Source organism: Xenopus laevis, chromosome 2L, assembly GCF_017654675.1.
Source record: "Xenopus laevis strain J_2021 chromosome 2L, Xenopus_laevis_v10.1, whole genome shotgun sequence".
Classification (NCBI taxonomy): domain Eukaryota; kingdom Metazoa; phylum Chordata; class Amphibia; order Anura; family Pipidae; genus Xenopus; species Xenopus laevis.
The window spans coordinates 30,472,686-30,500,023 of record NC_054373.1 but is presented as its reverse complement, the minus strand read 5'-3'; the positions used below and the strand labels follow the sequence as shown (position 1 = coordinate 30,500,023).

Genomic DNA, 27,338 nt, shown 5'->3' with positions numbered 1-27,338 from the left:
AAAGGCTGTCTCCCATAGTCTCCATTTTATCCACATAATCCGAAATTTTCTATTTCTCTGTAATAATAAAACAGTAGCTTGTACTTGATCCAAACTAAAATATAATTAATCCTTATTGGAGGCAAAACCAGCCTATTGGGTTTAGGTTTCAGGGCTGGTCAAGGTGTTTTAGAGTTTTTGTGCATTATTGCAGAAGTAAAAACATAATGGCTGCACCAGATCCAGGTGCAACAGTTTGGGGTGTAGGCAGCCTGTATCATGGTCTCTATTTAATGCCATCCTTAACTTATACTTTACCGATCAAACGTTGCTGTCACACTTTAAATAGTAATTCATAGAGAAGATGAAGGAGTTGTACTTACAGGACATACTGTATTTCCATGTAAAAGTAAAGGGTTTTCTTTGCATTTAAAAATCATATACATGGAATTCGTTATCTGGAAACCCATTTTCCAGAAACCTCCCAATTACAGAAATGCAGTCTTTCATAGACTCCATTTTATCCAAATAATCCAAATTTGTAGAAATTATTTCCCTTTCCTCTGCAATAATAAAACAGTACCTTGTACTTGGTCCAAACTAAGACATAATTAATCTTTGCAGCCATGGAGGTGATTTAAACTGAACTGGGCTATAGGGCACATCAAAACAGATGGTTTCATTTTTTTAGAATACAAAATAAACTGGTCGAATGTAATTTCAGAATTTCTACAAATCTATAGAATAAAAACTGTTCTGTTATCAAGCAGGACATTTGTGGGCGTTGGAGCAGTAAGTAAAAACTTTATCTTACATAGGGTTACTGGCCCTTTAAGTATTCTGAGGAATGTGTTGCTAAAGTTTTTGCATTTGTCCTGAAAGGGTAAAAGCATTAGTTCCTTTTAACATTTATGCGCTGACCTTACTTTGCTAAGTCAATGTTTCACGTTTGATTCATATACGAGATGATGTGGTCTTGGCTCTCCAGTAATGCAAACTTCATAGCTACACTCTCTTTGTAGAATATGAATAATTGCTGAGACGACAGCACAATCCACTTTCCTTTTCTGCGGTTTTATTACCTGGGGACCAACATTCACAAAAATACGGCTGCCGGAGTTAATAAAGCAATTCCACCAAAAGCAGCACCGTGGACCGAATACCAAGTACAGCTACAATCCAAAGATGCTGGAAAGTTATTCGATCCAGAAAATGAAACCGTGATACCTATTTTATTTTTCTACATCTATTACTGCAAAAGTGTTCCAAGTTCAAGTAAACGTTCAATTTCCAGTGTAAAAAAAAAAAGTGCTACAATCAGCAATGAAAGCCACTGTACCACCATGCTGCCATTCATAAAAGTATCCTATATTTTGTAGAAATTTTCCTATATTTTGTAGAAATTTTCCGGAGATATATATATATATATATATATATATATATATATATATATATATATATATATATATATATATAATGTATATGTATAATTCTTATAGAGGGACCTGCGCTCCAAATTCTTGTGTTGAAAAACTTTTTTATTGATTCATTACTCGTGCATTCAACGTTTCGGGTCCCAAGGATTCCAACCCCAACGTTGGATGCACGATCAATAAAAAAGTTTTTCAACCCAAGAATTTGGAGTGCTGGTCCCTCTATAAGAAATATACAATTACAATTGACCCAGCACCCACAAACTGATATTGGAGTTTGCTGATATATATATATATATATATATATATATATATCAGTCCACGAAAGCACTTACATCAGTCGCCATCCAGCGTGTATCAACCAATAAATGATTTGTTGATACACGCTGGATGGCGACTGCTGTGAGTGCTTTCGTGGACTGCTATAACTTTTAATTGGTTAGCACCCAGCAAATAACTATGTGAATGGTGAGTGCCGAGATATATATATAAATATCTCCCAGGTGGGACCGAAACGTCGGATTGAGATGTAATTTTCTTGTTCAGAATAAAAGAAAATATTCTTCACTAACAAGACAGTGTGTGCTGATATGAGATCCGTTATACACATCATACAGATAGCTTAGAATTAGGGGAAGGCCATCTCCCATAGTTGCTTAGCATTGGCTACTATAACATACAAAAAGTTAACCAGTTAAAGGTAAACCACCCCTTTAAAACACTTTTTTGCTTTTGTTGCTGTTCCTATTAAGGAAAGGTTTGATTTAAGGTTTGATTTTTGTTAGGAACACTTGCCCTTTTTAAATTTGGGAGCAAATCTAATTGATCGGCAGTAAAAACCTGGGAGATAAGGGAACAATAAACAATTGACCAAAATTCTTGATTGTAACATATTATTAAAGGAAAACTATACCCCCCAAACAATGTAGGTCTCTATTAAAAGATAATGAGTAAAACAGCTCATGTGTAAAACCCTGCTTCATGTAAATGAACCATTATCATAATAATATACTTTTTTAGTAGTATGTGCCATTGGGTAATCATAAATAGAAAATTGCCATTTTAAAAAATAAGGGCCGCCCCCTGAGATCGTAAGATTCACTGTGCACACATACAAACCACATGTAAGGTCACATGAGCCAATTAACAGACAGAGTTCTGCCTTTTGCTTCCTCACTTCTTCCTGTTACAGTTAGTGTTGTAGTATTTCTGGTCAGGTGATCTCTGAGGCAGCACAGATAGAGTCACGAAATGGTGGTTCAAGGCAAGAGATGTAAAAGGGCAATATTTATGTAAATATATATTCCAGTTTGGTAAGATTCTTTAATATGTCATTCAATTTGATATAAACTATCTGTTGCTTAAGTATTCATTTTGGGGCTATAGTTTTCCTTTAAGGCCTCTTTCCTAGTTTTTTATTCTCTAAGGTAGAGCGTTACAGAGGAAATGGGAGTAATATGAGCACCAGGCGTCTGAAACTGAGCCCTGAAATTAAAGGAGCAGCAGTGGTTTCTTAGCATTGCTTAGTAAGCTTGTAATTACCCGGGATAATATGCTGTGCAGTATGCAGGCATGAGCATGGGAATGCCACAGGCACAAACCTTTGCGAATGGAATGGCAGTTCCAGGATTGAGGTTACAGAGAACCACTAGAGTTTCTTAAACCTTTTGGCCTTTCCTCATTGGCATGCACAACATGCACTATTCCTGGAATGCACAGGCACTCATTTGCCTGAAGCGCATATGGAATGTATTCACCACTACACGAAGACATTTTGCTGACTAATTCATCTTAAAAACTAGAAAAAAATATCCGAATGTTACAATTCCAGAGGAATGTTTATTTTCGACAAAAAAAATTTAAAGCCACATTTTCTTGATGCCCCCACCATCTCTGCTTTTCCTGCTTTCAAGGATTTTTATAGCTTAACCCTGCCATGGCTTGTTTTCCCTTTACTTTTAAAGGACCGTTATGAGTATATGGGAACTGTGAAAGTGATGGCTCTGAGATGGGATATATAAATCAGATATTTTAGAAATAATAACTGTCAGCTTGGTGGAAGATATTTATAGAGTATACTCCGATAGATTTTTATATGGAGATACATTCACTGTGTAGTCCAGTCTTTAGTTCTAGACAGTTATAAAGCTTAATGTAAATACTTTGATAGCAGTAAAATGATTCACAGTTCTCTTTCTACTTTAAAGGCTATGGTCCCACAAGACCTGTATCCTACAATTTGATGAGGGAGCACTTCTCTCTAAGATATCAGTATTGACATAATGTGGGCTTGTTTCTTAGCATGCGCCTCTCCATCAACGGATTGTCAGGTCAATGACTATTGCTAATTAAAATGAGTATTCTATTATGTCCTCATAAATATTTGCACAGTGACATTTCAGTTGAAGGTAGCAGGCTTTCATGTGATCACCATTTTAATCCTTATTGAACTTCTGACAAGACTTAATTCCTCTTGGCACAATGAAGGATATTATAGATCCTCTAGAGGTGTACCTCTAGTCGTTGCTTGTTAAGTGGTCAAAATTGTCTATAACGGAGAGGGGCCAGGGCAGTGGGATGCTCAACTTGTGCAATGGCACAAAGTGTTTTGGGGAAAAAGCCACCACCCCAGTTTCCTTTTCTATACTCCCAAGGATATTCAACCAGCAACCCTCTAGATACCAAGATAAAACCCGGAGGGCTCCGGTGTCAGTGGGCTGCTAGACATTTGGCCTATTTCATTGCCATTCCCTATTTCTATGAGAATAAAGAGGCTAAATTGATGGAATAATTGATTATAGTATGTAAAGAAAAGAGACTAGGAGAATAGCTGTTGAGTGAGGAGAGGAAGAATAGTACTGAGAGTGGGCTCTTGGTCTAAGGTTTTCGGTGGGCCCCTGGTCTAAGGTTTTTGGGTGGGCCCTTGGTGTCCCAGTCCAACACTGCGTTGGGGTAAGATTTGGGGAGAAAGTCTATTCGCTCTCCTGGATACACATGAAAGCCTAACTTGAAATTCAGATGGGTGGGATTTGGGGAGAATGTCTATTTGCTTCCTGGATACATCTTTAAGTTTTGCTTAAAATTCAAATGGGGTGAGATTTGGGGTGAAAACCCAGAAAGCTAACGTTCTTGGACATATGGCTGAATGCCAAACCTTGTTGTATGCTAAAGGTGGGCCTGATTAATGGTTGGACTTCCAAGAGGGGCTTAAACTTAAAAAAAATTAAGTTCTCTCAGCCTAGTAGTGTTCTTTACTAGTCCTAATTGTTTGTGATTAATAAGGTGAACTCCTCTGGAAGCATCTCAGAACTCTTGCAGTTGCACTTACTGTGCCAAGCCTTGTGAACACTTCAACTAAGCAGGGACAGTTTTAATGTGTTCCAAGTATGAGCTAAGTGAACTCTTATGATCAGCAGCCACCTTCTTAACAACTGATGTGCCTGCAATTGTAAGTCTAGGATCTGGGATTAATGCCTTAGAGCAGAGATCCCCAATTGTTTTTTAGTGGTGAGCAACAGTTGAATGTTAAAAGAGTTGAGAAGCAACACAAGCATGAAACAAGCTCATAGGGAGTACCAAATAAGGACAATTTACATGTACATGATTTTTGTGCCTTTAAAACTTGCCTACTAGGAATTCAATAATAAGCACATGCTTTGAGACCCCCCTTGAAGCAACATCAGATGGGTCGTGAGCAACCTGCCACTGGTTGAGATCACTGCCTTAGAGTCGCAAATGGTAAAAGAGAGGGGATTGTTGGTGTAAGCAATCACGGCTCTCACCTGCCCAGTGATGACTTCAACAATTTGGACAAGCTCGCACCCTGAGATTTTTTGTTAATTGTTGGGTCTTGGTGAGAGTGATAAGGCAGAACTGCATGGCTGCCTTTGATTGCCCCCTTATATCTTTCTTGTATGTTCAAGACATTGTGCCACAATGCTCATCTACCAAGTGGAAGATGAGTTTTAAAATAAATTATGTGCCGAGTCAGAGACCATGAAAATTCCATTAGGACCTCAAAGTTGTAAACATGTTTGAGAGGAGCATTACATGTAGTATTGGAATTAATGTTGAGGCATATGTCCCTTCTTGACATCAACGTGAAGGATTTTAATCTATGTTTAATCAGCATTACATTGTTCTTTCTTTATGGAATTCTTCAGCTGGAGAAGCCAAGTTACTTTGACCTGCCTGAGTGGGCTGCCAGCTCGGGACTCAGAATGTCCTTACAGTTTTCTCTACCCATAAACACTGCTTGCTTTGTTCTTGAGCTTAGCAATGCTTTTACCCAACACAGTGTCCACTGTATATCTTTGTACCCAAACACAAGTATTTTCCATATAGCAACTTTCATTATGCTCTTTCTATTGTTCATGTTTCTCATCTATGGAGAATTCTCTTACACGCAGTAATGGGTTTCTGTATGTGTTAACGTATATTTTTCTGAAAAATAAAACTCGATTTTGAAATCACAATTGTAAGTTCACTGCTATTTAAATAAGGGCTTTTGGTTCTTGGTATTATAATCAAAGTAGTCATCTAACATGTTTTTTGCAGAGCTTATAACATTTTTATTGTTTTTATTTTAGGAACATCTGCAGCTGCAAGACGAACTGGCATTCCAGCTCCAAGAGAACTGTCAACACCAGTATCAAGGGACAGAGTGGCTCTACGCAGTCCTGTTAATGCCAACGCTAAAAAGTCACTACCCAGTCCTTCCTCTCCTAGTACCCCAACGCCTTCCAGGAATGTTCGTACACCTACAAGGCCCAAGCAGGAGAATGAGCAAATCAATAAGACTGTCCTTGAGATGCAAGTCAAGGAACTTCTGGCTGAAGCCAAAACAAAAGACTCTGAAATTAGCAAACTCCGCACTGAGCTTCAAAAATGTAAAGACAAGGAATCGCCAAGTCCAGAGGTCCTCAACTCGATAGATCCCCTAGCAGATTTACATGATATCAATGATGTGGCCTTAAGTGACCCTGAAGCATTAATAAGGGCACTACAGGAAAAGAACACACATTCTCTAATAGAACTTGCCATACTTAGGAAGGAAAATGAAGACCTGAAGCAGAAATTACATGCCCTAGAGCAGTCTCCTCTATCTGACACCATAACCAGCAATGGCACAGATAGCAGCAGCCTTCTTTCACCATCTACTCAAGGGACAAATATTGGATGCCAATTTAAAAGTCCATCTCCGGGTGAGGCTGATGATGGCAGAATACCAGGAAGGGGCTTCCATATTTCTGGTTCTTCAAGCAGCGATGTCACAAAAGCTTCCATTTCACCAGATGCCTCTGATTTTGAGCACATTGCCGATATGCCTTCAAGGCCGACATCCACAGGAAGCATCCCATGCCAAGGCTCAAAGTGTTCTACTAGTGGTAGTTCTCCAAATAACATAAGTGATCTTTCTGTAGCCTCCCTTACCGAAAGGATTCATAAGATGGAAGAAAACCATCACAGTACAGCAGAAGAGCTTCAGGCAACACTGCAAGAGTTGTCAGACCAGAACCTTATGGTGCAGGAGTTAACAATGGAAAGTGAAAAGCTAGTAGAAGAAAAGGCTTTTTTGGAAACTTCTTTACAGCAGCAAAGACAGAGGGCAGAACAGCTTGGTCAAGAAAACGAGAGACTGATGGGTCACTTAAAAGATAGAGCAAAATCTGAAGAAACAGAGATTCATGGCAAACTTACAGAGACAGAAAAGAAGTATTCAGAATTAGTTGAGAAGTCACAATTTGAAAGGGAGAAGCTGCTCAACATTCAGCAGCAGTTAACCAGCAGCCTTAGAAGCTTAGAGAAAGAACACCAAGAGGCTCAAACCGTTAGAAAAAAGCTTGAGGAGGAGGTAGATAAATTGCAACGTCTCCTTGACACGGAAAGGAAAGAAAAAAGTGCAACAGCGAAGGCATTTGAGGACCAGAAAGTCACAGTTGAAGGCCTTAAAATAGAGAATAACTGCTTGAAATCTCAGCTGGAGGGTGAGCGCCAGAAAGCGGCAGAAATGACGGCAATGGGAAAAGGAAGCGGGAGTGGAAACACTGAGATCCAGGAGATGTTAAAGTCGGCTCATGCCGAGAAAGAGCATTTGGAACTTACATGCTCAGAACTTCGCCAAGAGCTGCTGAGGGCTAACAGCGAAGTAAAGCAGCTGCAGTGTCTCCTGGCAAAGGTCAGAGAAATGAATTATTAATACCGTCACAATTGTGACACTTCAATTGTAGTTTTGACAGAACGTGTCAAATTGTCTCCAGCCTCTTTCTATTTTGGACAATAGGAATCCATATACAGTAGGTGTCTCTTGGAATCACAGCCATGCACATTATTGTGTGACTGTTGTCTCTATGGCAGTTCCAGTTGTCCATAATAGGCCATTCCATGAAAAGTTACAGCTACTAAATGCCAATTAATCTTATATGATTTTAGCCTAGAGAGCTAACAAACTCTGCTCTATCCTTGCTGTCAGCAAGCCTGACCTTCCTATCCCATGCCTTCAAATTTGGATGTTTTCCTTTTGTTGAAAGTCATTTTCTTGAGAAACAGCTTATAAACATGTTTCATGGGGATTTAAGGGCTTTGCAGCTGCATTGCTGAATGGCTTATACTGTCTTTGCTGTATTTGAATCTACATATTCTGGTCCAGGTGTTCAGAACATAGTTGTTCTGTTGAGGCTCAACAAGTAGTCAGTGTGTGAGCTGTGATTTTTTTTTTAACCCCCCCCTTAAGGCTGCAAATCTGTGCTGTGAATGAATGGAGAATAGGGAGTGGGGCATAGCGGGTAGTGGCTGGCACTGCCTGTTTGTAAGCTGTGCCAGAGTCGTAGAGAGATCCAGATGTACAGGGGGTTTATGAGGTGAGTGCAATACAGTAGAACCATTTGCTTGGTGCTGTTGGCTCTCAAATTACATTTGTTATTATTAAGATTTAATAGGTAACCGATGTGTGCTTTCTCTCAAGTAAACATTTACTTCATACACAAGGCCCACTCCATTAGTACTGAAAACTTACATAGGATTGAGGCCAGTGTTTGAGTCTCCTAGGGACCACTAGAGTACACGAGACCCTAGGCCCAAACTCACAGCAATTAGAAATAGATTGTGCCGGATGCAGGCCCAGACTGACAATCTATGGTTTCTGGCAAATGCCAGAGGGTCTGCTGTAAAATGCCATAGAAAGTGACTATTAAGTGGGCTAGTGGGGGTTGTTTGGGCTGGTTTGGACCTCTGTGTATTAGGAGTGCCAGATAGTGATGAGCGACTTTATTCACCAGATGCGAACTCCCGCGATTCGCCGCCGGCGAATACAAAACCGTAGCGAAAATTCGCCGGACTCAAAAAAAAAAAAAACGAGACACCCGCGCTGTTTTGCAAATTTTTCGCCATTTCGCAGGAAATTCGCAAATTTTTCAGCAAAACATCCCAAATTCGCCCATCAATAATGCCAGGGCCTATTTTAAAGTCCAGTCCCAGCCAGATGGATATAGTTTTTATATGAACCTACAATGGAAGTTATGATGAGTTAATGGAATTTCTCTTAGGTGTGGGCCTAGTAGGTCCTTGACCCACATGGAGATACTCTGGCAGGTAAGTCATACCCTGTACAAGACATCTATATCCAAACTTTGGCACTGCAGTATATAGTTTGAGAGTGATGGGACAACCTATTTAGTGATAATATATTGTATATAAGCTTGTCAAATATTGTTAATGTGCCTTTTATCCCATCCCGCCAAAATTTATAAACCCATGCCTGACCCAACTATCTCTAAAGTCACCATAGTGAGCAGGGAAGGCCTAGTTTATAACATGTCCCCAGAGAGGGTTACACCAGGGAGAAACATTGAAAGGATTTGGTCATGGCTCAATCACTGAATAATTTGTTGACCTCAACCCTCTTGACGTGTTTTAGCCCAGTTCATGCAACACCGGGTTCCTCCTGTTGCAGAACTAGAAGTTACTGGGCTTTATAACAGATTTTAAGGGTTTTTTTTTACCTTGAAATTATTTATTAAAAGGGTTATTCATGTTTAAATCATGTTTTGGTTTTTTGTGGTTTTTGAGTTATTTAGCTTTTTTTTCAGCAGCTCTCCAGTCTGCAGTTTCAGTAATCTGGTTGCTAGGGTCCAAATTACCCTTAAGCCTTAAGAGCATTTTTTTTTTAGATGGGGTCAGTGATTCCTATTTGAAAGCTGGAAAGAGTCATAAGAAGAAGGCAGATTCTATCAGCTATTCTATAACGTACTAAAAGTTCACTTAAAGGTGAACCACTCCTTTAACAACACCCAAAACTTCAGAAGTTAGTTCTGCATAGGGACCTTTAGCGCAGAGACACATGCTGCCTCACGAGGAAACTTTGTGACTTTGGAAAACGAAGCGCTCCGAGAGCCATCCCGCAGTGATTTACATTGTAGTCAGCTGGGAGGCAGTTCGAGGAGATTAGTCGCCACCAAAGAAGAGGAGATTTGTCGCCGGGTGAATAATCTCCCCGAATCGCAGCATCTCTGCCCTTAAAACGTCCGCCCCCTCGACCCATCAGTTGCAGGGACGACTACTCTTATTTTTAAAGCTATCTTGCCAAACTTGGCCATGTGTGTGAGTGACATGCACGATGTATTGTGGAACTGGGTATAACTAGATGACATATCACAAAGGCAAGGGACCTGCTATATATTGAGTTTTAATTAGTAGACAGGACCTCGTGGATGACTATTATCAGTCTTGGCCCTCATCAGATGAGGTAGCTCCAGACGGCACCATTCAGTTGCATGATCCATTACTGCTGAGAGTGTGGGAAAGCTCACTGAGATAGGTTACAACGCCAAGAATTACTGTACATCTTCTGTTTGATGCCCAGCATTGGCCATGTGCCATCAATGAAAATTGGCTCCTCAGCATTTCCCTAGTAACAGACGAGCGGAAGGGTTACTATAGTGTTCTCAAGTTTCTATTTTTGTGGCAGGAAACCATAATACGCAATTATGTAATTTATAGCAAGAATTAATTAACCTGAAGTCATCAGATCTATACTCTTGAACTAAGAAGGTAGAAACGCCCTGTTCAGGATATAATTACAATTAGGTGAAGGAATCAGAGATGGGAGATTCCACTGACTACATAGATTTTTTCTGTACTACAGGTCTTAGGCCTGTTATCCAGAATGCTCGGGACATGGGGTTTTCCGATTAAGGGATCTTTCCATAAGTTGGATCTCCATAACTTAAGTCAACTAAAATATCATTTAAAATATTAAGCCCAATAGGAATGTTTTGCCTCAAGTAAAGATTAATTATATCTTAAAGGTAATGTTTTATTATTACAGAGAAAAAAGGAAATACTTTTTAAAAACCTGAATTATTTTATTAAAATGGAGTCTATGGGACATGGCCTTCCCGTAATTTGGTGCTTTCTGGATAACGGGTTTCCAGATAACGAATCCTGTTCCTGTAGTAGGTAATCTGCCCATTGGAGGGATAAGGGGAGAAGCCAGTCAAAGTTTTGGCAAATTATCTCCTTAGTAGACAGATATGGAATGGTTCATTTTGGTGTATGTGTTCCGCCATAAAGAAGAGCAGGAGGCACTTTGATTTACTGTATTCATAGATTTTAATATATTTTATCACAAGTTCATTTCAAAGGAGAACTATATTCTGACCAATAATAAAAACCATAATTCCATACCCCCATTCAGTTTATAATGATTTGTTCCATTATTCTGAATTCACACCAGAAGTTCTCCCTCTCATGAACGAAAAGGGAAGGCTTCGAGGTAATGATACAAATAGAAGGGAAATTTAAATGGAATCCGGCAAATAAGAAAAGGCAAAATTTCTAAGACAAGAGAATTCCAACGTATTATTCAGCATAATGTTTATCAGGCCCCTGTTCTTCGGACACCAAATCTTGAGGCAGATTATCTGTTATGGACATATATAGAAAGGTGATCTGTTATCTGGAAACCCCTTATCCAGAAAGCTCCAAATTACAGAAATGTATAGAAATTTTCTTTTTATTCAAATTATTCCAAATGATTTCCTTTTTCTCTGTAATAATAACCTTGTACTTGATCCAAACTAAGATATAAATTTTAATTATTTTTTAGTACACTTAAGGTATGAAGATCCAAATTATGGAAAGATTCATTATCTGGAAAACCCCAGAGCATTCTGGATAACAGGTCCCATACCTGTATTGAAATTTCTCACCAGTCAACTGACCAAGTCCTCTGTATTTTTAGGTTCCCAGAAGCGGATCTGCACTCTCCATTATTATGTCACTTTCTGTATGTGGTTTATACTGACCAAGTGACGATTTATGTTACCCAGTCCCAGGCAGTAAATGTTCTCTATGGCTTCTCTAGCTCTATAGCCGAGGATACACCCAAGCAATACCATTATTTAATGCTAGCAGAGCTGGCAGGGGAATAGTTCAGTAGAGAAGAAACAGAGAAGAATACGTTTCTGTTTCTATTTACAAATGTATAACAATAAAACTGTCTTCACAGAATGACCAGTGATCATATACAATAAACATGGCAATCTATAAAAAGCATAAACTAATAAGAGATTGGCCATGATCATTTAGCTGCCGTTCAGTGGAAAACAATCAGAAATACAGATCTTTTTTTTAACAAGTTCATATGTAATTGATTAAGCCTCTAGGGGGAGCAATAATATTTATCTCAATTATTTCCTTTATCTCTGTAATAATAAATCAGTACCTTGTACCTGATCTAAACTAAGATATAATTGATCCTTATTGGAAGCAAAACCAGCCTATTGGGTTTATTTAATGTTTATATGATTTTCTAGTAGACTCAGGGCACGGACACGTGAGGATTCTCGCTGCGGTTTCAGCACAGTCCATGGCGCGGTTTATAAAAGAAGCCGACCGCTGTGTAAATACGCTAGCGGTTTCAAGTTATCGTATTGACGCAGCAGTCGACTTTTTAAAAACTGCAGGGAAGATTCGCATGTGTGTCCAGGGTCGGACTGGGGGGCCCGGGGCCCACCGGGACCGCTGTCCAGGGCCCCCCTCTGGCCCCCGCTACCTACTTTGAGCCGAATCGCCGATCACCATACTCGCTCAGGCGGCGCATCGCGCATGCGCAAAAATCACTAAGCACACATGCGTAAACGAGGCTAGGCGCGCATGCGCAAATAGCGCTGTGCCGAAATTGTTTTTTTTTAGAAAAACTGTTTGGGAGAGCGGGTCTGGCCCGGCGGGGGCCCACTAGGGTCGGGGCCCACCGGGTATTTTCCCGGTGTCCCGCTGGGCCAGTCCGACACTGTGTGTGTCCATAGCCTTAAAGCGATATTGACACTGACACATTCCTATAAAAATCATAGGAACGTGTCACTATCCAGTAAATGCTGCACCTGTAATTGTTCCCTTCAAAGCCCCCCGCAAAGCCGACCCCAGCCCCTGCAAACCTGCATTCACCCGACCCTCATATTTGGTATGAAGATCCAAATAATGGAAAGATCTGTGATCCGGAAAGCCCCAGGTCCTAAGAATTCTGGATAACAGGTCCCATGCCTATATTAAGTCCCATTAACATGTATTAACTTTATTCCATAACAAGATGACTCCTAATGATAACTCAGTGCTAAAAAAAACCCTTGTTAAGCGGAAACAAATCTGAACAATTTAGTAAACGGCACAGGATTATCTTTTGGTGAGTAAAACCAAAGGACTGTCTTGACATATTAAAGGGGATTTAACCCTTAATGAAAGAAAATGTAAGTCTGAGCAATTTTGCAATCTACATTTATTACAGTTTTCAATGATTATAAAGTAGTAGTTCCAAACCTTCCCCCTGAGGGTCGAGTCTAAAGGCCAGTTAGAGGAGAATTGAGTGGAATGGCGGTTTGCTTCTTTGGATACAGTTGAAAGCCCAGCGTTGGAAGGTCAATTTGAGTGGGATTTGGGGATGAACATATGTTTGCTGTCATGGATATCCTTAGAATTATGACTGAATTGCTGATACAATGATTAACATGTGGCTGTAACCTTGTTATGACCTAAGGAGGGTCTGAAAGGGAGGGGGATTAAATTGAAAACTACTGTTTTTGTAAAATATGTTTTGTTGGAAATAGTATCTGTTTGTCCCTTTCTGCACTGCTGGTTGTGAATTTTGAAAAGAAGTAACAAGATTCCAGTTTCCAAAATGCCCTTATATAAGTATGCAACAAATTAGCAGTGTGCAAATAACCAGGTGTTACGTTAACAGTTTCCCTAGTAGTTGCTACTAAGTTATCATGAAAATAAAAATGAGCCAACACAGATAGGAACAGCTGTCTGGATCAGTATCTGGAGACATCCCAGTGGGCTGAGCACTGCAGACATGGTGTTGCCATCATGCTTTTGGCATAAAACATAGCTAAAACTACAAGAAATTATTTTTTTAGCAGTGATTTTTCTTTTCCCCGACCCTGGGTAACAGTGGGAGGCTCCAGCTACTGACCCATCCAGCTGCTCCTGGGGGTGTCAGGAGGAACAATTACCAGGGAAATGGTTAACATAAGATATAGACAGTTTTTTTGCACTTTTAAGGGCTTTAGCACACACGGGCAGATTTGGGGAGATTTAGACGCCTGGCGACTAATCGCCTCTTCTTCGGGGCAACAATCTCCCCAAACTGCCTTCCTTCTGCCTGCTAAAATGAAAAATCGCCTGCAGCAATGCACTCTTGGCGCTTCAATTTCTGAAGTTGCCTCACAAGGAAACTTCGGGCGATTTCAGCTCCTATCAGCATAAAACAGCCCGGGGTTATACCAGTGAGCACCATGGAGCGATTGTCTTCCGGCTTTGCATGCGCAGTAGAGTGAAAACCCTAACTTTAACGAAAAAGCCGATATTCCATTCTACTGCTCATGCGTCGGCCCCAGAAATTTAAGTTTGAGTGAAAAAGCCGGAGGAGGATCGCTCCGTGGTGCTCACTGGAAGAACCCCGGGTTGGTGAGTTTCTGCTGATAGGAGCACCGGCCCAGGGTGTCAGGTAAGAGATTACAATCACTTAGGGTTTGGCACCCCCAAATGAATACTTTCCTTCTCCTTTAAATAAGATGTAAACCCAAACACAAAATTTTGCCAAAAATAAGCCCTCCTTGCAAGTACAAGCTTTATTGGTTGCCAATGGAATACTGAGTGTTACAACAGACAAACAGCCGGTGGGTAAGCTGGCCGGACCTTCTTCTTGATAGTTGTGGCGTGTGCAGTATGGCAGCTCCATGTATACATAACATTTTTCAAAGAAGCAATAAACTATTCTTAGTAGTTAACTGTCTGTATAAAAGGGAAATATGGGGTGTATAATAGGGTACAAGATGTTTGCATTCTTTCAGAGTTTGGTTGTTTATAGCTTTGGTTCAAGTGGTAGTTCTTCTTGCTGCCTGTCAGGAATCATATTTGTGGACCTTGGCTGGTAGATTGTATTACTCAGCAGGAGCAGTGCATTCGTCTATCTCGGATATAATGCGATGAGAAACGGCCAGTTCTAATGGAATATTTGTATTTCAGTGCAGATCCTGAATCTGGCACAGAGAGTGCAGTACACAGTCTGCAGGCTGAAACATTACTCCTTTAGCTACACCCTGTAACCTTTGGACTGTGTAATGAGTTGCGTGTCTGCTTGAAAGCAATGAATTATCTTGTGGGAGCGCTGCAGGGGTTAAACAGAGCCCTGGCAGCAGCATGTTGCACTGATTAGAGAAAGAGGCTTGTCCTGGATCATATATGGGTAATGAGCTCCTTTCCTGTGTGACTTGGATCTGGCATGTGTCATTGGCAAGTTATCTCCTTGTGTGTAATGATGTAATGTATTCTGGGGAATGATGTCATGCACTGATTCCCAGCGGTGTAAGTCTGACTCCAGCCCATGCTTCCTATTGGATATGAATCTGTTGCTGTTAATCCCCATCTGATTCCTACACTAGCATCCTTCCTGTTACTCACTTGTACACAGCCTTCATCAAAGTTTGCGATTGATATCATCAATGTGTGTTGTTCCTATTTTGCGGTTCACTCGGTTTGCCCATTGGGAAAAAAAAGTAATTTTAAGCAACGTTCCAATGTTTGAGGATTCTACATTCATTTGTAAATAGAACTGCAGCTGAAATCAGTATGTGTGTGTTTCTGCATTGCTGATCCTGACCCAAGACTCTAAGTTCCACAATACCTTGCATGTTTCTGTACATGTCTTTTAAAGGAACAGTAACACCAACAATAAAAGTGTTTTAAAGTAATGAAAATACCATGTAGTGTTGTCCTGCACTGGTAAAACTGATGTGTTTGCTTCAGAAACACTACTATAGTTCATATAAACAAGCTGCTGTGGAGCAATGGCGGAAATTGAAAAAAAAAGTCTATATGGCACAGGTTAAATAGTGGATAACAGATAACATTATGTTCTACAAAGCTTATCTGCTTATCTGCTGTGTAACCTGAACCTTTTCTCCTTTGAATGGCTGCCCCCATTGCTACAGAGCAGCTTATTTATATAAACAATAGTAGTGTTTCTGAAGCAAACACAGCAGTTATACCAGTGCAGGGCAGCACTGCGTTATATTTGTATTACTTTAAAACACTTTAATTTTTGATGTTACTGTTCCTTTAATCAGCTTAGTAGTCAGAAGCAGCTGTGCAAAAATAAAAAAGGCACAGTCAGCTGCTGCTTTATAATAGCAATACTATTTGAACATAAACTGGGGGGATTGTGGGAAAAAATATGGCTGTTTGAATATAAAAATTGCAATGTGCGTACTTCACCATGTTCACCATATTAAAAGTGTGTGAGATACAGCAAATGAATAGGCTGCCCATTAATATCCCCAATATGACAGGCAGCCAATGATAGGAGCAGGGCTCTCTAACGTAACTTAATATGAAGCAAAATATTCTTGACAACTTCATTTCCAGTATATATATATATATATATACATATATATATATATATGTTTATATTTTTGGGTGGTAGGTGGCATTCTTTATAGTTTTCTTGTAGATTAATTAGTAATATTCCTATTGAAGTTATAGCGAACCCTAGTGTGAGATCCTTACTGGGAGCAGCTGAGGATTTGAACTACTGTTTACTGGTTGCTCTTCCATGACTTCATGATGAATATACAGCTAAGAATTTTAAGAGGAACTCCACCCTTCCTTTTTTTTTTGGACATTTTCCATGTCATGGGCATCTCTCTCTGTGTCCTATAATATCCTTATAATTTGCAGTAGGAGGTACGATCATTATTCCCTATGTAAATATGACTCAAGGCTGCAACTGCAGTATTTTTCTGAATTCTTTTATAGTTTGCATGATTTTGATGGAATTGGACAGGATCCAATCCCTAAGAAGAACTGAGTGTGTGTTGCTTCCCTAGGTGGAGACAGAGTGCCATGATCTGAAGGAGGTGGGAGATCTGAGGGAGAAACAGCTGAAATCGGCCAACCTGAAGCTGCAGGAGAGGAGCTTGGAGAAGGAGACTGAGATCAAGGACATGAAGGAAACCATCTTTGAGCTGGAGGACCAAGTGGAGCAACACCGGGCTGTCAAACTCCATAACAACCAGCTCATTAGTGACCTGGAAAGTGAGTTTATTTTATTTATAAGTAACGCTATTCAGTAGCGAAACATTAAAGGGCACCTATCACCGAAATAAAGTTTCCCTCATTGGAGGTACAGGCTAACAGAGCCCACACTCTGTGCTGGATAGGTGACATAAAACGATGTCCAAATAATATGGGGTTATGTCAACCCATGAGATCAGATGTGATTTAGGGCTATTCGTGCCGGTTAATTCTGGTGGTTTATTATTTTAAACATTATTGTGAGGGGGGGACAGTGGACAATCCAGTCAGGGGCCCTGTGACCGACCCAAGAGTGCAAATAGCAGGTCATGAAGGGGCAGAGATAGCTGTTTTTTTTGGTGGCTTGTGGGTGGGTTTTGACATAATAGGGTGTGGCCATGTTGGATCAGGTCATGATTATGTGTTTATGGGGAAAATCTAATTAACTGGAATCTCTTTCTAATTGTTGGCAGGATCCACTGCCCATAGGGCCAAGTGACTGGTAGGCTTATATTTTGGACCCCGTGTTAAGATAGTACTAGGGGGCCTCGTGATTACAGATGGTGACCCTGATTATTGTATAAAGGCCTTGTGCCCTTATATAGTCATGGAATTCCGCTGCAACTTATATTTTCCAGTAGGGGGTACATTATTTCTTATATTCTCTGTATATTCCTGCACAGTAGAAAATATTTGCTGCAGTGGGATTCCTAGGACATGCTGGTTATCTTGAATAATTGTCTAACACACAAAAGGATGGGGGAGATAGCAGCCAGAGGGGCCCTCGGGGAAGGGGCCCAAATATGTATTGACAAATACAAGATTCCTCTGCACACAACCCATTATCAATATATTTAAGACAGAGACATTTTGTGCATACTGCTACTGAAAAATGCCTTACCCTTTAAACAACACAGGGATTGTTTGTCCATATATTGCAATATATTTAAGCTGGCCAACTACGTCAAAGTCATCCCATATCTGGCCAGTCCTATGCTAAATTTTCATCTGATTCATTAAGAATTCTATGATTTAATTATACATTTTATAAAAGGGACGAATACATTTTACCTGCAACTTACTAGCTGCTTTCAAAGTAAAACTCCCAAACTTGGCTGCCCTTTTATTAGACACCAGTGGGATCACCTGACTATAGTTGGAGAGGGTGGGAGCTACAGCATGGAGCTGGTCACTGCTCCTGTATAAACTATAACAAACAAGGGAAAGTTGTGCTCACCACTAGTTTTTAAAATCATTAGGCGGGGGTGCAATGAGGCTGTGACCACAAAATACATATAGACAAATACAAGATTCCTCTGCACTCAACCCATTATCAATATATTTAAGACAGAGACATTTTGTGCATACTGCTACTGAAAAATGCCTTACCCTTTAAACAACACAGGGATTGTTTGTCCATATATTGCAATATATTTAAGCTGGCCAACTACGTCAAAGTCATCCCATATCTGGCCAGTCCTATGCTCAATTTTCATCTGATTCATTAATAATTCTATGATTTAATTATACATTTTATACATGCAGGTAAAATTTATTCGTCCCTTTTATAAAATGTATAATTAAATCATAGAATTCTTAATGAATCAGATGAAAATTGAGCATAGGACTGGCCAGATATGGGATGACTTTGACGTAGTTGGCCAGCTTAAATATATTGCAAATATATGGACAAACAATCCCTGTGTTGTTTAAAGGGTAAGGCATTTTTCAGTAGCAGTATGCACAAAATGTCTCTGTCTTAAATATATTGATAATGGGTTGAGTGCAGAGGAATCTTGTATTTGTCTATATGTATTTTGTGGTCACACCCTCATTGCACCCCCGCCTAATGATTTTAAAAACTAGTGGTGAGCACAACTTTCCCTTGTTTGCCCAAATATGTATTCCCAGTAGCCGGTTGGCCTGTCTTAACTCTTTGAGCATGTGTACCACCTTTCTTAAAGACTTTCATTGGCCCAAAACGTAGGGGACGTGGCTGTGATGCAGTGGAGGCAGGGAGTAGGTACATCAGGTATGGGCCTATTGAGTCCAGGAGAGCTGGTTGAGGTTAGTGCATTCATTGGGGTGGATAAGGAGCATGGATTAGGCCTGTGGAATACCAGATGGATGTCAACCCTATGTGTGTGCCAGATTCAGTCACTAAAATAAAGAGGTTTGTATCCATGACACTGACAGTGATAATAAAATGCTGAGCTGAGCGCAGTATTCTTCACTATGAAAGCCTCCCATAGACTGCTGACATCTGCTTGAAGCAGAATGTGTTCTGTGCCACCCAGTAGAGCTGACGCACTGCATCACTGAACGCTAACACATATTATGTGCATCATCACTGCTAGGGGCTTCTGGTGCCATATGCTCCACAGGAGAAGGTTATCTGCCTATTATCACATGGTAACACCTGAAGGACATTTATGATACTAGGGAGCCCATTGCTGCATGCTTGACCTTCCGTTTCCATGCTGCTTTTTTTTTTTTGTCATTTGAGATAAAACAGTGCCACACAGTGTCCAAAATGACTACTGCACCAAGGAATATTACTGTCCTCACTGACTTGTATGTTCTTTTTCATCTTTGCTTTAGATAAAGTAGATAAGCTGGAAGATCAAAAACAAGACTTGGAGAGACAACTGAAACTTCTGAATAAACAGATGAAGGTAATTATCTTTTTTTAAAACTAAGGTAATTATTTTTAATCTTGAATTTGTAAAAACGAATGGAACAATATTCGTTGCAATGCTGATTTTTTTAAGGGCACACCTGGCGATTCGGGGAGATTTAGTCGCCTGACGACTAATCTCCCCTTCTTTGGGGCGACTAATCTCCCCGAACGGCTTCCCCCTGTCTTGAGCGGGCTATAATGAAAAGTCGCCTGCAGCATGGCACACGCAGCACTTCATATTCCGAAGTCGCCCAAAAGTGGAAACTTCGGGCGACTTCGGAATACGAAGCGCACAGTGCCCTTACCCTAATGAAACTATGTGATTAAGATCTTCCGATTCCAATTTTTTTCATAGGTACGGCAGTGAGAAAAAAAGTTCTGTTTTGTTAAAAATAAAAAAAACTTAATTGAGTTTATTTCTCTGCTTTTAGTTCTGCAATCAAAATCCAAAAATGGTGAAATTTTACTCAAATGCTTGAAAAATTAAAATAAGAATTTAATACTAAAACAAATATGGCTAGAAATGTTGTATTTTATAAACTGAACTTACTGCACAAGCCTAAATGTTTTGACCCTTCAAAGTTGTGCAACAGAAGATTCCCATCCTGCATTTGGTTAGGAGTGTCAGTGATATTGCACATGCTCAGTGGGCTCTGGGTGGCTGTCAGGAAGCTAAGTTTAGGGGTCATCTCAAATCATCAAGCAGAAGGATCCCTGGGCATGGACAGGGCTGATTATTAAATTCTGATGCAAATTGCACTGATTTCTGAGCTGCTGTGTAACGTGAATCTGACTTTAATACCAATCAGACTTATGTTGTAAATGGGTCCCTCAGTAACTGGCAGCCGCCCAAATCATGTTCAGTGAATGAGCAGAAAAGAAGATGGGGAGCTACAGAGACATCTTCAGAGGCACAGATCTTACCTGCTAAAGGGTTGTGCCTTAAAAGGGTTGTTCACCTTTGAGTTAACTTTTAGTATGATATAGAGAGTGATAATCTGGAACAATTTGCAACTGGTTTTCATTTGGTATTATTTGTGGTTTTTGAGTTATTTAGCTTTTTATTCAGCAGCTCTCCATTTGAAACTTCAGCAATCCAGTTGCTAGGGTCCAAATCGTCCTAGCAACCATGCATTGATTTGAATAAGAGACTGTGGTATGAATAGGAGAGGCCTGAATAGAAACGTGAGTAATAAAAAGTAGCAATAACATTTAATGTGTAACCTTATAGAGCTTTTGTTTTAGATGAGGTCAGTGATCCCCATTTGAAAGCTGGAGAGAGTCAGAAGAAGAAGGCCAGTATTTCACTTTTTATAAAAAGTAATAATGAAGGCCAAGTGAAAAGTTGCTTAGAATTAGCCTTAGAATTCTATGTCATACTAAAAGTTAACTTAAAGGTGAACCACCTCTCCTATCTCTCTCCTGCATATTTTTTTCTTAGTCCTATTTACATAGGGGCAATTTTATGAAGGATTGAGTTGTGTTTTCCACGCAATTTTAGTTTTCGAGGTTATTTTTTTGGTCAAAACTCACATTTTTGGGTTGAAAAAAATTAGATTTTTTTGAGATTTATTATACCCCGACCCTTGATATAGCTCAAATCCGAAAATACACCATCTAAAACCTGTCGAGGTCATGTAGAAGTCAGCGGCACAGGTCCCTTGAACCACTTGAAGATCTTAATCGCCTTCATGATGTTGATATTTTTTTCGGAGGGCTTTGCCTGAAAACACCCTCAATTTGAGCGATTTGAGGGGGTTTTTTTTGCCAAAAACTTGATTAATTAGAATTTTCCGGTTGTGAGTTCATTTGAGGTATAAAAACTCTTAACATTCGACCTTTGATAAATAACCCCCATAGTGTCACCCATGATGCCTTGCTAGGGTAATTTGAACTCTAGTTACCAGATTGGTTAAGATGCAAATTGAAGAGCTGCTGAATAAAAATCTAAATAACTCAAAAACCTTCAATTATAAAATATGAAAACCAATTGTCTCAGAATATCACTCTCTACATCATACTCAAAGTTATCTTAAAGGTGAACAACTCCTTAAACTATAAGCAGAACATATAGAGGTATCTTCTCTATTTGTGTTCATTTATATCACTGGGAGCAGCTATGCAGAAGGTAATTCTTTGCCAGGTAATAGTGCCTCCTGTGTGTCAGAAGCCTGAATACTGGTGTAACCGAATATACATCTATAGACGTTAATGCTATCATTGACTCTAACAGTCAAATTAAAAATTAAAAAGTCTGTTACAGCAATCTGTAAACAATTTAATGTTAAATACAGAAATACTAAATTACAGTAAGACTCCCCTATCCAAGAACCCCCAGGTCCCCAGCAGTCAGCGCTGGATTTGCTGGGTGGGCGCCCGCACTACCTCACGCAGGCTCAAGAGTGCTGGCATGCAAGTGCCGAAGCACTGGGGAGCAGCGCGTCCCCAGTGCTCCCCATAGAGCGGCTGGACGGCATGCCGCCCGAAAAATGTGCCGCCCTAGGCCCGGGCCTATGTGGCCTCGCCACAAATCCCGGCCTTCCAGCAGTAGCGTAACTTGGCACCACAGGCCCCCTGCCAAAAAGGCTGAGGGGACTCGGCGCAAACAGTCCTCTTCCCCAGGGCTGGATTTACATAGCGGACGCCCCTAGGCCCTCTGCTGTTCATCACCCCTGTCCTCTACCCTTTCATCAGGTCGGGAGCACTTGGGATTGGCACACATAAAATTTAAAAAACTTTTGTATCTCATGAGCAGCACTAGAGCTTCCAAACCAATATGGATGTGGTTGGGCAGCATGCTGCCCCCCTAAAATCTTGCCGTCCTAGGCCCGGGCCTTGGTGGCCTTTCCACAAATCCATGCCTGCTCTTCCCCCTCCTAACCCCCTCCCTCCGCATCTCCCGGGCAGGCAATGTGTCGCTATTCTAAAGGTAAGAGATGGGTCAGGGAGGGGGAGTATGTTGCAGCAGACCCCAAGGTCCGTGCCACATGGTCTGCCGTATCGGTAGTTACGCCGGTGGTTACGAGCATTCTAGATAACGGTTCCCATACCTGTACCATTTATTAGAATATCAAAGGAGTTGTAGTTTAACATTACGATAGATAACATTAACACATGGTGGCCATTGTAACCCATCAGGAGGATGCTGAGGAGTGGAAGCGTTTTCAGGCAGATCTGCAGACAGCAGTGGTGGTGGCGAATGATATCAAGTGTGAGTCCCAGCAGGAACTTCGTGCAGTGAAACGGCGCCTCCAGGAGGAAGAGGAGAGGAATGGCCACTTACACAGGGAGCTGGAAGAACTGCAGGGCAGCAGGTCAGACTGCAATTCTAACAGCCTCATTTATTCATTGAAAGTTGTTCCTTTCCAAGCCTGTTAGTACCAACACAATATTTATCTACCTGGGTGTCCAAAATGCACAGACAACTTCTCTCAGACACAAATGCACAGACAACTTCTCTTCAATATTGATACGGTATATACATATACTGCTCAGCAAATGCTTTATAGCCTAATGTACATTTTTTTGTTAAAGAAGAACTCCGGCTTCCAAACCAAAATTTGATAAAGAGGCCCACATAATATAGAACCCCCTAATATATCCATCACAGTTACCTGTTTCTTCAAAAAGTATAAATAAATGCTGTTTTCTATGCTGAAATCCAGCTGTTTAACAGTTCTTCTCTTTCTGCATTATTTGAAATCCTGGCAGGGAAGGAGGGACAATACACTGATGTTACAAATTGTAACAACTTCTCCACAGCTTACAGACAGCATGCAGGAACTACATAACCCACAATGCATTGCTCTGTGATGTTCTGTTCCTTATTGAAATCACATGTGCAGGGAATTGTGGGGTTTGCAGGATGCAGGCTGAGGACAGATGGCTGTTGATACAAAGTAACAGAAGTCAGTCAGCTCAGCAAAGTAGTCAGACAGATAAGCAGGAGAGCAGGGGGCTAGGCTTAGGGAACTGTAAGAAACCATTAAAAATCATGAAAGGTCTGCATATTTTTTAAATGATGTATATTGCACAGTTGCTTGAAATTATGTTTACTTTTCAAAAAGCACAAGTTATGTTTTTGTGGAGTTCCCCTTTAATGAAAATGTCCAAACTCCATGGTCTGGTAATGGTTAGATTACAACCTGGGACTGTAAAAAAAACACTCAGTCCCTCAGTTCCATACTCTATATAATATATGATCACTGCATATGTATCTCTCTCATACCAGCCACCCTAGGAATCCCAATGCTTCACGGCTGAATTCAGCTCTGCATGATTACATAGAAACACAATGGTGACTGTTCTACTAGGCCAGTTGGTTGAAGGGGTGGTTCACCTTTCAGTTAACTTTAAGTATATTATAAGAAGCACCTTTTCAATTGGCCTTCATTTATTTCTTTTAGTTTATAGTTTTTTAATTATTGGACTTCTTCTGATTCTTTTCAGCTTTTAAATGGAGGTCACTGACCCCATCTAAATAAACAAATGCTCTGTAAGGCTACAAATTTATTGTTACTGTTACATTTTATTACTCCTCTTTCTATTTAAGCCCTCTCCTATCCATATTCCAGCCTCTATGCAAATCAATGGATGGTTGCTAGGGTTATTTGCACCCTAGCAACCAGATTGCGGAAACCAGAAACTAGAGACTGGTTGAATAAAAAGCTAAATAACTTAAAAAACACAAATAATAAAAAATGGAAAACAATTTCAAATTGTCTCAGAATATCACTCTCTGCATCATACTAAAAGTTAATTTAAAGGCGAACAACCCCTTTATATCAGTGTAATTTGGCCAATTGTACAAATATCATTCTGATCAGCCTGAGAATGTATGGCTCCATTGTAGTCAGAGAGTCATCCTGTGCATTGTGGATGAAACAATGTGGAACGATATAACAATGTAACAGCAGTATGGTGTCTTCTGGTTGTGTTTGCTCTGCTTCTACTACCTTATATGAGTTGTGTTTTCCTGCCTTTGAAATAATTGCTCCGTGTTGTCTGATGTGCTGCTCCGTGTATTTACTATTTGCTGCTTGATGCCAGTTTTTGTCTGCATTATGTATAGGGTTTTAGTGCATGGTTTAATTAATAACATTTAAACTTAAAGCCCCATAACAGAAATGGGTTCTCTTTCTTCCTAATATGAAATCAGCACCTCTAACCTAATACTGCATGTGCCACTCTTTGGACAGCTTACAGATGGGTGGGACTGGCATGAGTAAAGCACTCTTCCATTGGGGAAGCCAAGGCTGCGTTGTTATGTATTCCTTTTTTTTTGCAACTTATCAAAAGAACTAGAAAGAATGTAAGCTCTGTTGCACATGGACCCATGGTACCTAAAAGTACTAGATAGAACAAAGGAAGGTACCAAATAACAATGAATATAAAGTATCAGTTCTGGAGGCTGACATGTTTCGAATTAGGCACTTTTATCAGGTTACATTTTTTTACACCGTTAAAAAAGTTAAATATCTTTTAATACACAGTTACAATGTTTCGGCCCACATTGGGGCCTTTATCAAGGATGATGCCTTGATAAAGGCCCCAATGTGGGCTGAAACATTGGATGCACTATTGATTGAAATTGGTGTGCTGGTCCATATACCATCTATACTATATTAGTATAACACTAGGGGGTTATTTACTAAACTCCCAATGCCAAAACACCCAAAAAATCTAGTATAGAAATTCAAATTTTTATTGAGGGGGAAAAAAATCTAATTTTTTATGCTTTATTATACCCCGAGGATGGAAAAAAGTCAGAATCCGAATATGAAGCATCTCAGAGCTGCCGAGGTTGCATATAAGTCAGTGGGAGAAGTCCCAAAGATTTTTTGAACTGCATGGGTTTCGTGCAATAATCCAAACTTTTTGGGTTAAAATTTCGCAGAATTCGTATTTTTCACAATTTTTCCATTTTTTTATCCGCAAAAAATTTATCTGGAAAGAGTATTAATAAATAAGCTGATAAACCCATGCAGATTTGGTCCGAGTTTTTGTTCAGAAAATATTCACATAAATTCTGACTTTGATACATAACCCCCTAGGTGTTCATATTTCTATTGAGAGACTGGCAAAGTCTCCAGAATTAAAGGGAAGCATTCTGTATGGAGCTATGTCTGCTCTTGCTCATGACTTATTTTTTTTACTTGGGTAATTGTATGTTTTCTGAAGTAGGTTCTCCCTTCATTGCTTTGAAAGGTTTTTAAAGTAAAGTAGATTTTATTTAGACTGTGGGTTAAACCTGTTCGAAATAGAATTCTCTTAGCAATTTGTTTGTCATTGGCAAGTGATGAAAGTCATTTCAATACTGTTCTCATACAGTTCTCAATAGCAAGAGCCGACAGTTTCCATTCTACTTAAGTAGTGGCAAGCAGAAAATTGCATTTTGATGGGCAGCTGTTATGGCCCCAGATTGGTGGTGGTAAAACATTTTCAGTTAAAGCCCCACTTAAAGGTCCAACAAGGCCCCCCAAGCTCATAAAACGAGTACAGCTATAGGAAAGTATTGATGTGTTGTTTCTGAGAATACTTTGGTCAGCAGATATGATTTTAATTCAAATCTCATCCTAACGGACCCAGTGGGCTTTCTAGTGTATCAAAGAGAGCTAATAAGCATTCTCTCCGTACCTACACTTCAGCTGAGCCTTGCTCAGCTTTCCTTCCAAAAAGTATTAGGTGGGTCGTAAAGGGTCCTGTCTCTGCCCCCACCATTTCTTCCTGTCTATTCTCTGCCTTTGCATCTACTACCCCTTCCCCTGACTCCACAACCTCCCTTCCCCTGTCTAGTTTTGTCCCCACTGCCAATCTGCACTCCAAGTCTCTTCCCCTCCTTTCCCTATCATCTTCCTTCCATTCCCTGCCTCTAACCCCACCACCCAGTTTCACTCTATCCCTGACATGTGAATTTGGTGAAGATGGACTTTCCCTATCACCTCCATTCCACTCCTTGCCTCTATCCCCACCACCCACTACCACTCCCTGCCTCCATCACCACCACCCACTACCACTCCCTGCCTCTATCACCACCACCCACTACCACTCCCTGCCTCTATCACCACCACCCACTACCACTCCCTGCCTCTATCACAACCACCCACTACCACTCCCTGCCGCTATCACCACCACCCACTACCACTCCCTGCCTCTATCACCACCACCCACTACCACTCCCTGCCTCTATCACCACCACCCACTACCACTCCCTGCCTCTATCACCACCACCCACTACCACTCCCTGCCTCTATCACCACCACCCACTACCACTCCCTGCCTCTATCATCACCACCCACTACCACTCCCTGCCTCTATCACCACCACCCACTACCACTCCCTGCCTCTATCACCACCACCCACTACCACTCCCTGCCTCTATCACCACCACCCACTACCACTCCCTGCCTCTATCACCACCACCCACTACCACTCCCTGCCTCTATCACCACCACCCACTACCACTCCCTGCCTCTATCACAACCACCCACTACCACTCCCTGCCTCTATCACCACCACCCTCTACCACTCCCTGCCTCTATCACAACCACCCACTACCACTCCCTGCCGCAATCACCACCACCCACTACCACTCCCTGCCTCTATCACAACCACCCACTACCACTCCCTGCCACTATCACCACCACCCACTACCACTCCCTGCCTCTATCACCACC

General features: G+C 40.7%; 1 protein-coding gene across 5 annotated transcripts in view; it reads left to right on the top strand.

Moving 5' to 3' along the window:
- specc1.L (sperm antigen with calponin homology and coiled-coil domains 1 L homeolog) overlaps positions 1–27,338 on the top strand; it is a 223,348-nt gene that overhangs the window by 112,444 nt on the left and 83,566 nt on the right. For all 5 annotated transcript variants that reach the window (XM_018246074.1, XM_018246075.2, XM_041581666.1 and 2 more), the window contains 4 exons: positions 6,002–7,590; positions 16,796–17,003; positions 19,584–19,657; positions 22,801–22,976. In XM_018246074.1, coding sequence (XP_018101563.1) covers positions 6,002–7,590; positions 16,796–17,003; positions 19,584–19,657; positions 22,801–22,976 — 2,047 coding nt within the window. The remainder of the gene's footprint in view (positions 1–6,001; positions 7,591–16,795; positions 17,004–19,583; positions 19,658–22,800; positions 22,977–27,338) is intronic.